At 50.0% G+C, this 13,143-nt stretch overlaps 2 protein-coding genes, 1 long non-coding RNA gene and 3 gene segments (V, D, J or C); 1 reads left to right on the top strand and 5 right to left on the bottom strand.

Annotated features, from left to right (window-relative positions):
• The window catches only part of LOC127031408 (T cell receptor alpha variable 27-like), a 125,980-nt gene extending 121,403 nt beyond the window's left edge, over positions 1-4,577 (bottom strand). The window contains 2 exon segments of the V gene segment in view: positions 3,574-3,851; positions 4,359-4,577. Of these exon segments, the coding sequence occupies positions 3,574-3,851; positions 4,359-4,416 (336 nt within the window).
• LOC127031398 (uncharacterized) overlaps positions 1-13,143 on the bottom strand; it is a 414,252-nt gene that overhangs the window by 261,909 nt on the left and 139,200 nt on the right. The gene's annotated exons all lie outside the window — the stretch shown is intronic.
• LOC127031399 (T cell receptor alpha variable 38-1-like) overlaps positions 1-13,143 on the bottom strand; it is a 130,996-nt gene that overhangs the window by 65,637 nt on the left and 52,216 nt on the right.
• LOC127031428 (uncharacterized) overlaps positions 1-13,143 on the top strand; it is a 298,017-nt gene that overhangs the window by 237,122 nt on the left and 47,752 nt on the right. The gene's annotated exons all lie outside the window — the stretch shown is intronic.
• Positions 1-13,143, bottom strand: part of LOC127031402 (uncharacterized) — a 119,427-nt gene that overhangs the window by 102,305 nt on the left and 3,979 nt on the right. The window lies entirely within an intron of this gene.
• Positions 1,595-13,143, bottom strand: part of LOC127031407 (T cell receptor alpha variable 27-like) — a 134,222-nt gene continuing 122,673 nt past the window's right edge. Inside the window, exon 4 of the V gene segment in view lies at positions 1,595-1,677.

Genomic DNA, 13,143 nt, shown 5'->3' with positions numbered 1-13,143 from the left:
ATTTTATTCTGGTGATGAAATAGGATGTATTGAAGGGAAATGTGGGTAGATTTGCGGGTATGGAGTGTACAATATATCTTAGTGTGGTAATCCTGTTGCATAGTCACCTTTAGTATTTTCACACCCCTTCACTGGTTTAACTAAATCACTTTACACCTATGGTATGAAACTAATGAAACTTCCTGGTGTTGATACAGTCTGAGTGTACTGTACCCGTCAGGATAGGGCAGACTTCCACCTGAAAGACTGAAGATTTGACACCTTGACACAGCAATGGATTGACTGTGGGGGGAGGAGTCAGTGTATCTATACATGGATTTTGTAAGTGTCCTTGTGCTGTTCTTAAAGACCTGAGTCATTTCACCTCTCTCTCTGGGCGGGATCCTCCTCTGCCCTTCTCTGGGCACCCCCACTGCTCAGCCCCAGAATGGGATATTAATCGAGTGGGGCCGTCCCTGGCTGTCACACTGTGTCTCTCAGAGCACAGTAATACACTGTTGCATCTGGCAGCCTCGCCCTGCTCAGGGACAGGCTGCTGGATTTTCTATCCCCAGAGACGTGCAAGGCGCCCTCTCGGTCGGGACTATGAACAGTTTCCATGTATCCGCGCCCTCTATACTGGGGCCCTCGGATCGGGAACTACCAGGACCAGAAAATCCGTTCGTCTGTAACAAAGGGGTAAGTGCAAGCCAGGTTCAGGTTTCCTGCCTCAGACGTTTCTGTGGTGAAGGGCTGCTTGGTACCAGTTCTGCCAAGGGCACCTAGGAAAGGAGACATGGCGGAGAATGCATTTCATGGAGGCCTTAGTGTCAACACCCAGTCCCTTCTCGTCCTTTATGTAGATTTCATTAACCTCACAAAGATCCCTACTAAGCAGCTTAACAGAGAAAAGAATAATTTCAGAGAGCTCAATCCGTAGCCACTGGTCCTGCTTCCAGGTTCATGCTGTGTCATGAGAACATTGGAGTTTCTATCACAGAATCGTAGGACTGGAAGGGAACCCGAGAGGTGGTGGAAGCCAGTGCCCTGCACTCAATGGCAGGACTAAGTGTTATCTCCAGACCATCCATGACAGCTGTTAGTCTAACCTGCTCTTTAAAACCTTCAGTGATGGAGATTCCGCAATCTCTCTGTCCATTTACCTGTCTATGTGTATGTCTACATTGGGTGCGGAAGGTGTAATTTCCACGTAGAGCAAACATACCCTGTCTCGCTTTGATTTGAGCTTGCTAGCTAGCGACCTTATCTTTAGGGTTTTTTACAACACTCGCCCATCCCCAGCGTGTCTGAGCATCACATTCCACTAGCAGCAAACCTAAATCTCTCCCTCTGGTCCAGCACAACTTAACGGAGCAAAGTAAGAGGCAAACCACCAGGGTCTGTTCCCGCCATCCCTTCTTCCAGATTCCTGGAGGGTTCAAATACGGCTACTCACATAATGTCAGCAACAAAGTCACTCCCCTCAAGAGAGACATTTTCTGGGGAAGAGACTGTGACCCCGCTTTCAAGGCCATTAGAACCTGCTCAGTGAGAATTGACAGAGGCGGCCTGAGAGGCCCTGCATTTCCTGTCGCTGTGTCTCTCATGGTGCAGAAATACAGCCCTGAGTCCTCCACCGCCAGCTTGGTGATGCGCAGCGGGGCGGACCGGCGGGAGGGGTCAATGGACAGTTCAAACCTCTCCGACATCTTCGCGGACTTGTAGCCAGAGATCACAGTTCGAGGAGCAGCTCTGGGGCTCTGATAGTACCAAATAACTCTGTCATAGGCAGCGACACTGTGGTTACAGGGGAGGTCAGCCCTGCCCCCTGCCAGGAAAGACAGCGCAGCAGGCTGAGAAACCTTCGTGTCCACTGCTCCGCCTGGGAGAAAAAAATAATAATAACAGAGCATGAAAAATCCCCCAGACATAGACAGGGAAACTATCAACAGCAGCGTGAAGTGTCATCTAGAAGGACACCCGGACACAGGCGAAAAATAATAAATACGGGAAGTGGGGGGAGGGATAATGCCCAGAAATGCCACGTGGGAATCTGACTCATTCGAAACAAGGATCAGCACAAGCGTGGAGACCCGGGTTTTAAGCATCTTCTCAATCAGGATTCGGTGTCTCTGCGCTTCTGCACCGAGCGGCTCCGTTTTCTCTCCACTCAGGCACCCCCGCCCCCAGCCGTGTCAGGAGAAACGAATTAGGCCCTTTCCCCGCAGAGGGAAGCCGAGCTCTGGCTTATGAGGGCTGAAGGAATCCGGGAACGCTGCTTCTGCTCCGAATTAAATTGTGACTCTTGGCGTCAGGCATCAAATCTCTCTGTGCTTGGTTGACAGCTGCCTTTCCGCTGCTCGGCTAAAAGTCTGGCAGGGCCCTGGAGGGGGCGGGGGCGCGGCGTGGGGAGGAGATGGAGCGAGAACTAGATGTCTAGAAACACCAGAAAGTGGTCTCGATTCTGGAGCGTTCCTGTCGGTGCCGCAGCGCCCTCTGTCGGGCTCTTGTGTGAACTGCACAGGGATACGGGGGAGCAGGAGTTCTGGCTTCCACAGAGGAGTCGCGGTTTGTAAACCAGAGGTGGGCAAACAACGACCCGCTAGCCCGTCCTGTCTGGCCCTTGAGCTCCCATCAGGGGAGGCTCCCCCCTTCCCTTCCCCGCAGCCATGTGGGAAGGGGGGGAGAGGGGTGGTTATAGGGTGGAGGGTCCCAGGGGACAGTCTTGGCACAGGGAGCAGTTGGATGGGCGGAGGTTCTGGGGGACGGGGGGGTTGGATAAACGTGGGAGTCGGGGGACCTGTCAGAGGGAGGGGGTGTGGATAGGGGTCAGATCAGTCAGGGGACTGGGAGCAGGGGGGGTTGAATGGGGGAGGTCCCTGGAGGAGGCTGTTAGGGGACAAGGAGCAAGGGGGGTTGAGTGGGTCAGGGGTTCTGAGGGGGTCAGTCAGGAGGCCGGAAGTGGTAAGAGTCAGAGGCCAGGCTGTTTGGCGAGGCACAGCCTTCCCTACCAGGCCCTCCATACAATTTTGCAACCCCAATGTGGCCCTCGGGCCAAAAAGTTTGCCCACCCCTGTTCTAAAGGGAAGGAGGGGGGGTAGTTTAGTTTTGTTTATTTTTGTTGCTATTGAAAGGTGGGTGATCCTACAGCTTAGAAGCCAAAGATATTTTGCATTTCGCTCCGTTAAGGGAAGATGGTTTCCCACTGGTTATGTTTAGTAATGAACTTTCCTTGAGAAAGTATCAGTAGGAAGAAAAGGAAATAAAATGAATTTATGTCTCGGATTTCTTGTAATCTAGTCACCACAATGAACACATGTGGAGTGACTCCGGATTTATGCTGATCTTCACACAGCTGTCCCATGATCTGAAGACCTGGCTTCTAGTCCCCTGGTCCTGGCGATGTGGCCCTGTTGACTCCACTAGAGCTGTTTTCATTTATAACGGCTGAGGATCTGTCCCCTTGGCTGCCATGGAATTATGCTGCTTTAAACCATCTGGGGAACTGCCCCTGCATCTCCTCTCCTAAGCTGCCTGACAGAGGGTGAGGGTTTTTGCCCTGAGCCCAGCTCTGCTGTGTCACTGTGCTCTCACCGCACAGAGGTAGCTGCCTGAGTCCCCCAGCTGGGAGTCGGTGATGTGCAGGGAGCTGCGTTTCCCACTTTCCAGGCGCTCGGCTATGAACCGCCCCACAGTGGCATTCTCATTAGAGCTCGCAGTCAGCAGATGAGTCGGCCCTTGCCCAGGCAGCTGCTGGTACCACTGGAAGGCTTGGAAAGCGCTGGTGAAGGAGCATGACATGGTGGAGACCTTCCCTTCCCCAGTATCCAGCGACTCGGGGCTCTGAACCACTTGGGCTTCGCAGCAGGAAACTGGAGGGAAATAAAATAATAGCAGGTGAAATAATGATTATGAGTGTGTTACATTGTCTATCTATGGATCTATCTACCCAGCCTTCCCTCTGCAGCCTCCATCCATCACTATTGTCCTATCCCCAGTATCTATTTCTACATGGCTCTATATATATATATGGCTCTATATATATATATGGCTCTTATTATATACACACACACAGATCTTTCCATCTACATCTCTATATTTCTCTCTGTTCTCTTCCCGAATCTTTAAAGGCAGGACAAGAAATGCTAACAAATAACTCCAAAGCAATATTACTGTCCAAATAGATCAGATGCTGAAATATGGCCCATTGGCAGACCCCTCCCTCCTGACGTGTGCAGTAGCTGGTTAGATAGATAGATAGAGAGATAGGTAGAAATCTGCTGGCAGAGGAAAGGAGAGAAGAGATCTTGCCCTTCACTGACTTCCAAGATTCTGCATCTTTTTACCCTTTAGAATGAGAAAATATTTGTTTCACTCACAGAGAAACGCAAAGCTGAGGAGAAGGCTCCACAGAGCAGCTCCTCTCCCCGAGCCCATGGCGAGCTCCGTTTCTTCTCTCCCTGGCAGAGGAATATTCCGAGGCAGAGTCAATCCGAGAAAGGTCTGCAGGGAGGAGACCGGCGGAAACGAGAATTCTCCCTCCCCTCAGGTTACCCCCTTCTCAGGGGAAGGATTCTCCGCCTACAGAGGCTGCTGTGTCATTGTCTGCCCCGGGGCGGAACAGCAGCTCGGTGACCTGGGCTGGGCTGGGTCCATTGAGAACAGCCGAGCCCAGATCTCAAACTGGCGGAATTATCCCGGGTTCGCAGGTGAGGATTGTGTGTATTCTAGCGCCATCTGCTGTCCTGGTAGAGAAAGGCGGGGGGAGAAATTCTTTAATACAGGGGAATTCCAGCTTTTATCATGGAAATGATACCGAACCATGCACAGCTTCACCATCCGTTTACTCCAATGGATCTCCGCCGATTTAAACCAGCTGGGGACATAGCCCCATTAACTCTAATAGACCACTGCCAATTTAGGAAAGCTGAGACCTAACCTCTTGAAAACACAGAAAATTGGTAAGTAAGAGCCACTGGGAAGCAAGTCTATGCGGAAAAAGAGAGCAGGAGAGTTTGCAGAATTTTTTAGAGAGATATTAATAGAGTAAACTATCCCAAAGTATAGGAAAGTTAGGAACTGTGGTAAGAGGCCACCTTGGTTTAACCAGGAGGTCGTCAATCACCTGAAACTCAAAAAATAAAATGTCAGGCAAAAAGTAGAAACTAGATTAAATTACAAAGGATGAATATTGAAAAATCAAGAGCATGTAGGGACTAAATTAGAAAGGCCAAAGCACAAAATGAGATTAAACTAGTTAGGATCATAAAGGATATCAAGGCAGTATTTGGCAATTACATAAGGAGAGAGAGGAAGACCAAGGACAGGATATACCAATTACTCAGTAAGGATGGAAAGACTATAACAGAAAATGCAGCAATGGCTGAATTGTTTGATGACTTTTTTTCTTTCAGTTTCCAACAAAAAAAATTTAAGTGATCAGGCAACTAACATAGTGAACATCAATGTAAAAGGGGTAGTATCTGAGGCTAAAATAGGAAAAGAACAAATTAAGAATTACTTAGACAAGTTTAGTGTCTTCAAGGCAGCAGGACCTACTGAAATACAACCTAGAATACTTAAGGAATTGGCTGAAGCCATTAGCAATTTATCTCTGATAACTTATGGAGGAGAGGAGGAGATAGCTCAGTGGTTTGAGCATTGGTCTCCTAAACCCACGGTCGTGAGCTCAGTCCTTGAGGGGGCTACTTAGGGATCTGGGGCAAGAATCTGTCTGGGTATCACTCCTGCTTTGAGCAGGGGGTTAAACTAGATACCTCCTGAGATCCCTTCTAACCCTGATATTCTATGAGGATTGGACAGCTACCAGAGGACTGGAGAAGGGCAAATATAGTACCTAGCTATAAAAAGGGCAATATGGAAAACCTGAGGAATTATAAACCAGTAGGCTTAATTTCAATATCTGGGAAGATAGTGGAGCAAATAATCAGTCCATCTATTTGTAATTTCCTAGATGAAACTAAGGTAAAATAACAGTCAACATGGATTTGTCAAGAAAAAATCATGTCAAACCAAGGTAGTATCCTTCTTCAACAGAATGACAAGTCTTGTGGATGGGGGAGAAGCAGTAGAGGTGATATGTCTCAACTTTAGTAAGACTTTTGATACTGTCTCACATAACTTTCTCATAAACAAACTAAAGAAATATAATCTAGACCAGCGGTTCTCAAACTTGGTCCATGGCTTCTTCAGGATAATCCCTTGGTGGGTCATGAGACGCTTTGTTTACCTGAGCGTCCACAGGTACGGCCAATAGCAACTCCAAGTGGCCATGGTTCACCGTTCCTGGCCAATGGGAGCCATGGGAAGCTGCACGGTCCAGGCCACCGCTTCCCACAGCTCCCATTTGCTGTGAACAGCATACCGTGGCCACTGGGAGCTGTGAGTGGCCATACCTGTGCATGCTCAGGTAAACAAAGCATCTTGTAGCATGCCAGGGGCTTACCCTGAACAAACCGTAGACCAAGTTCAAGAACCAATGACCTAGACAAACCTACTGCAAGGCAGGTGCACAACTGGCTGGAAAACTGTACTCAGGGAATAGTTATCAAATATAGTTCACAGTCGAGTTATTAAGGCATATGACAAAGGCATCTGTTCTGGGTCTCATTCTATTCAGTATCTTCATAAATGGTTTGGATAATGGCACAGAGAGTGCCTTTATAAAGTTTGCAAAGGATACCGAGCTGTGAGGGGTAGTCAGCACTTTGGAGGACAGAATTAGAGTTCAGATCTTGACAAACTGGAGAAGTGTTCTGAATTAAATAGGATGAAATTCAATATGGGTAAATGCCAAGTACTCCATTTGGAATCAATTGCACAAATACAAAATGTGTCCCAGGTGTCTTAATTGACCTGGAGCGGCTGCCATTTACTTATCCTGGTACCAGGGATTTGTTTAACCTGGGGCTAAAATATCTATCTCCCACTAATTTTCTATAGCCATCTGGCCTTGCCCCATCACAGTTAACATTAGGAAAAGCCTCCTGTCAGGTTGTTAACCACTGGAATAAGTTAGCGAGCGAAGTTGTGGAATCTCCATCATTGGTGGTTTCTAAGACCAGGTTAGACAAACACCTGTCAGGGATGGTCTAGATCAGGGGTTCTCAAACTTGGTCTGTGGCTTGTTCAGGGTAACCCCCTGGTGGGCTGCAAGGCACTTTGTTTTCCTGAGCATCCACAGGTACGGCCACTCGCAGCTCCCAGTGGATGCCGTTTGCTGAGAGCTGCTTTTCAAATCCTCCATTCGCTCACCCATGAACCACCCATCAGTGACTGTTTCCCTAGCATTGAGAGTCATCAGGTGGCCAGCCCACTCCAGGGGAGCTGCTGGTACCACTGGAAGGTTTGGTAAGTACCGGTGTAAGTCTAGGTCACAGTGAAGACATCTCCTTCCCACATAACCCATGACTTGGGTCCCTAAACCAACATGGACTCACAGCCGGAGACTGCAGGGAAATAAAATGACAGCATTAGAGAGATGTATATCAGAGTGTTACAGCACCTGTTTAACCTCATGTCTGTCTGTCTGCCAGAGGATGGGAATGGGCGACAGGAGATGGATCAGTTGGTGATTATCTGTTTGGTTCATTCACTCTGGGGCACCTGGCATTGGCTGCTCTTGAAAGATACGATACTGGGCTGGATGGACCTTTGGTCTTACCTAGTATGGTCGTTCTTAAGTCTCTCTCCCAGTCTATCTATGTATCGTTCTTTCTTCTGTTGCCTCTCTCTAATTTCTTAATTATCCTATCTATCAATGCCATCTGTCCTTCTCTCTGCATCATCTATCCATACATCAATCTGTTGTAAAATGCACAGTTTCCATCTCTCTCCCTCCCTATCTCTCTCTCTCTTTCTCTTGATGCTCTTCTGAAGTCTTGAAAAAGGGAGGTAAGAAATGCCAATGAATGTTCCAAATCACTACAAACACTGAAATAGAACAGTGATGCCTCCAGTTGGCATCCCCCTCTCTCTTTATGTGTGCAGTAACTCTTTACCATCCTAAACCCTGAATCAAATGCTGCTTCAGCCATTTCTGATTCAACATCCCAGAAGTGAAGCAGCTGGGTTGGAAGAGGCCAGAGTATTCCGAGCACAGACTTAGATTAGAAGTCAAGAAAGACCCAAGGGCATTTTCAGCCTCATGGCTCTGAGCTGAGTGGTGTTAATTTATTGACACCTGAGACATTCAAGGCACTGGGATACACTGGCTCCCAGTCTAGTCTCTGCCTGAGTGTTTTTGCATCAGATTCATCACATGACACATACCCCAGGCTGAGGTTCCATATCTGTCTCTGCTTGCTAGGCACCAAGATAAACTGCCTTCTTGCCGCTCTGCAACCCTGGCCAGAGGGACTCCTCCAACAGCCTCATCCAAGAGAGCGGGAGTAAATTTGATGTGTGTAAGTTTGACTCTATGAGTGAATTTTGTGCGAGTCAGTGGTATGTGGTTGTCTCCAGAATATACTGGATTATATGTCTAATTTACAGGTCAAACGTCCAGGATGACACGAGGATTTATGCTGATATTTGACAACAGTCTAGCAGAACAGTGGTGGAGAACTTCATAACAATTTCATACAAATTTTCTGTAGATGTGAACGCTAGATGAAATGGCCATTAGGTGGTAGCACTTCATTATGAACCTGCTATTTTCTTCCAGACAAGGACAGGTGTGACGAAGTGGGAATGTTCTTGATGTGTTATGTGGGTGCTGAGTGGGGAGTATTAACCTGGGAAGGTTGCAGGGGAGTTTGGGACAGCCTGCATTGGGGAAGGGAGCATACTTGAGCATGGAACCTGAGAACCCAGGTGGAGGGTTGGAGGCCAGGTAACATCTCTTCCAGGGAAACTGGTAAAAGGACAAAGGCTGGAGGAGGGGCCAAGGGGAGGCTGAGTGAGAGGCTGGAGGGAGTTTCAATTGGGAGGTGGCTGGGAAATGGAGAAAGGTACCCCAACAGGGCTTGGGCCTCCCAACGGGGCTGTGGCCTCCCCGGGGGCCCCAGATGGACCTAACTAAAGGGGGTCCTGTTGTCTGTATCGGCAAGGTCTGTTCTGGACTGTGTTCCTGTCGTCTAAATAATCCTTCTGCTTTACTGGCTGGCTGAGAGTCCTGGTGAATCGCAGGAAGCCGGGGGTGCAGGGCCTTGTCTCCCCCCACACTCCGTGACACCTGGTGGCAGAGGTGGGATCTACTGCCCCCGGGGACAGTGCTTCCTCCAGTAAGTGACTGAGGAGCAGTAAAACGAAGGGGGATTGATGGGTCCCAGGCGTGCTGAAGATTCAGAGAGAGATGATTTCAGGGGGCAATTAACCCCTGGGAGTGTGTGACCAGAGAGAATGATTTTTGCAGTACCAGGGTCCCCTGGGGGATTGCAGCAAGCAGTCCCAGGGCGGAGGAGTCTACAACTCAACCCTGGCAGAGAGGTGGTGAACTTGAGAAAGGCTGGCACACTAGGGGTCTCCCTGGAAACTGTGGGAAGGGGTGAGCACCTAGGCCTGTGAGTGGCCAGCAGGAAGATGTATGCCAAGAGCCTTAAGTGTGACCTGGTGGAGCTGTGCAAGCAGAGGGAGCTGTGCAGTGGGAGGCTCACCAAAGACCAGCTGATTGCTCAGCTGGAGGAGGGAGACCGCTTGAATGAACTGATCCCTGTCTCTGAGGGAAGCAGCCTGGCAGATGCAGCACAGGTACCAGTGTCTGTCCCAGCTGGGAGTGGTCAGCCAGCTGCAGAGGGCTTCCTGAGACCCCTTCTTCCTATGCCTAGAGCAAGAGTGGGGAGGAGCCCAGCAAATATTGAGGGCACCGTGACACCCCTGGCCAGCAGGGGATCCTCCCAGTGATGCTCACCAGCCAGAAGGGGATCCTCCCGGCGCAGCGCGGCATCCATGGAGCGGAAGCAGCTGAAATGGGAGAGGGAGCTAAAAATGAAAGAGATGGAGGATCGTGAAAAACAGATGGAGCATGAGCTGGAGGAGAAAGAGAGACAGAGGCAGAGTGAACTAGAGGAGAAAGAGAGACAGAGGCAGCATGAGCTGGAGCTGGCCAGGCTGAGGATCAGCGAGCTCCCAGCTGTGGTGAGTGAGGGGGGGACCCAGGACTGCAAAGAGCTTTGATAAAGGCATCCTGGCCCAGCGTAAGGAGAGGGAGGACATGAATGACCTCCTGGCCTGCGAGCTGCACCAGGTTAATCCTGTGGACAGGCTCCAGGTTCTTATCCCCCTACTGGACCCTAAGGCCATGGCATTGTACCACCAACTGGAAGGGATGGAGGAAGGGGACTATGAACTATTCAAACAGGCCCTGCTCTGTGAGTTTGGGCTGACTCCTGAGATGTACCTGGAAAGGTTCTGGAGTCAGTATAAAACCCAGGAGGTCTCATATCTGCAACTAGCCGTCTGCATGAAGGGGTATGCCAGCAAGTGGGCAGATGGGGCCCAGACGAAGGAGAACCTGCTTAAACTGATCGTACTAGAGCAACTGTATGAGCAGTGCCCATCCGACCTGAGGCTGTGGTTGAGGGACAAAAGGTCAGAGAACCCATGACATGCCGGTGGCTGGCCAATGAGTTTGTGAAGAGCCAGTCAGGGGGTGGCAGGGAAGAGTCCCAAAGGAACAGACACACCACGATGCAGAAAGAGAGTGATCCCGGAACATCCCATAAAGGAAACATGAAGAACCCCCTCCCAAGGAGAACATCCGGCATCAAGGCCAACCAACCTGTTCAAGGGGACCAATGGGACATGGGCTGCTATTACTATGGCCAAAGAGGCCAAATACGGACCCAGTACCCCAGGCTCAGGGACAGACAGAACAGAACAGACCCACAGAGGGTTAACTGGGTAAAGGCTCAGCTGGATGAGAGGCAGGCTTCCCAGGCAAGGGGGGCTGGCAGCTTATCAACTGCTCAGGAGAGAGGAGGGCTCCAGGCCAACTCCTCTGCAGAGCTGGATGCTCCAGACACCAGGTTCTCCATTTACAGAGTGGGCACAGGGTTGTCCTTGTGGAGCGAGTGCCTTGTTCCCCTGCAGGTGGATGGGAGGAAAGTCTCTGGATACTGGGACACTGGTGCTGAGGTGACACTGACCTGGCCTGAGGTGGTAGCTCCAGATCAGGTGATGCCCTCCACCTATCTGATCCTGAAGAGGCTGGGCAGGACCCCATTCAAAGTGCCCGTGGCAAGGATACTGTCATAACCAGATAGTTAAGGGTTAATACCTCTTTTACCTGTAAAGGGTTAAGAAGTTCACCTAGCCTAGCTGTCACCTGACTAGAGTAACCAATGGAGGAACAAGATGTTTCAAAAGAAAGGAGGGAAGTTTCCTTTGTTTGGAGTCAGTTTCAGTTTCAGCCAAAGTGGAAAAGATCAAGGAATCAGCCTTTTATCAGAGTAGTAAGTTTTAGAAAAGAATAAATAGCTTTATGTTTATTTTCTTTTTGTAACTTGTCTTGGCATTAGGGGAATAATCAAATTGGGTATTCTTGTGTGTACTAGGTTTTGCCCAGGGGAACATCCTCTGTGTTTTGAATCTGTTGTCTGTGAGATCAGCTTGTATGCTGTCTCCCAGAGGTTTTTTTTTCTTTTACATTTCTTTTCTTTGATTAAAAGCCTTCTATTTTAAGAACCTGATTGATTTTTCCTTGTTTTTAGATCCAAGGGGATTGGATCTGGACTCACCAGGGATTGGTGGCGGTGGGGGGAAGGGGGAAGGGGGAAAGAGTAATTCTTCCTTGTACTAAGATCCAAGGAGTTTGGAACGGTGTTCACCAGGGAATTGGTGGAGGAATCTCTCAAGGCTACCCGGGGAAAGGAAGGTTTTGGGGGGGAAGACAGAGTTTTCCAAATAACTCAAATATTTGGATGGTGACAGCATATGGATCTAAGCTGGTAATTAAGCTTAGGGCTTCTCATGAAGATCCCCACATCTATACTCTAAGGTTCAGAGTGGGGGTGAAACCTATGACAGGTACAGTTGAAATAGGGGACAAGGAGGGCCCTAGGGAAGTGAGGGTGCACCACCATTTGCCCACTGAGTTGTTAATGGGGGGGGACATGGAGAACTGGCCAAGCAACCCCAGGGTGCCCTGGTAGTGACCCGTAGCCCAAGCCTGCAAGGGACACTGCGCCTTGACCTTGGGGAGGGTACCTTGTCCAAGGTGCAGGACCCTAATCCGGTGGGGAGGGAACCCCAGGGACCCAGCTCAAGGAGTCTGTGGCTTCAGACCTAGCCGGCGAGAGAGAGTAGGTCTCCATCCCTGTCCCAGCTGCTGAGTTCCAGGCCAAGCTGCAGAAAGATCCCTCCTTGCGAAAGCTAAAGGACCTGGCTGATCTCAATGTGGTACAGACCATGGGGGGAGGTTGCCGGAAAAGGTTCCTGTGGGAGAAGGGGTTCCTATACTGAGAATGGGCTTCCCCAGGGGAAATAAAGTCATGGGTAATCAGGTAGCAGCTGGTGGTACCCCAGAAGTATCGCTGCCAGCAGCTGTGTCGGGCCCATGACGTCCCCCTCTCAGGGCACCAGGGAACCTGGCGTACCCAGCAGAGGCTGCTACGGAACTTTTACTGGCCTGGGGTCTTTACTAATGTCTGACAGTACTGACCCCTGCCGGAGGGTGAGGAAGGCCTTGGAGAAGGGGAAAACAGCCTTAGGATCCTTTCACAGCACAGAGGAGCCTTTCCAGAGGATGGCCAAGGTAAAAAGGGGGCTCTTAACCAAGGAAGTCTGAATCGCAGCCCTCCAGACTGGAACGCTGGGAAAAGACCCCAGCCCAGTTTGAACCACAGGAGTATTGGGGTTGAAAAAGGGCACGAGCAGCATAAGCCTTCACACCTGCAGACCATGACTGCCTCAAGCATACCCGACCTAAGGGGGCGGGGGGAAAAACTGGAAGGACCTGGTGTAATTCTCACCCAGGAAGCGGGGGGAATGCTGGGGCATTCAGGGGAACTTAGGTAGGTTCGAACTTCACCGGGTCACTGGCTGAAGTGACCCTGCTCAGTTCGGTCTCGAAGGGGGGAGAGATGTGAAGAAGTGGAAAAGTTCTTGATGTGTTATGTGCAGTGATGAGCTGCCAAAATATTAACAGCCGGTTCCCTCCTACTCACCCCAGGAGGGGGTCATGCCCACCCAGGGACTTCTGCC

This window comes from Gopherus flavomarginatus, chromosome 11 (genome assembly GCF_025201925.1).
Source record: "Gopherus flavomarginatus isolate rGopFla2 chromosome 11, rGopFla2.mat.asm, whole genome shotgun sequence".
NCBI classification, from domain to species: domain Eukaryota; kingdom Metazoa; phylum Chordata; order Testudines; family Testudinidae; genus Gopherus; species Gopherus flavomarginatus.
This window is presented reverse-complemented; position numbering and strand designations above follow the sequence as displayed.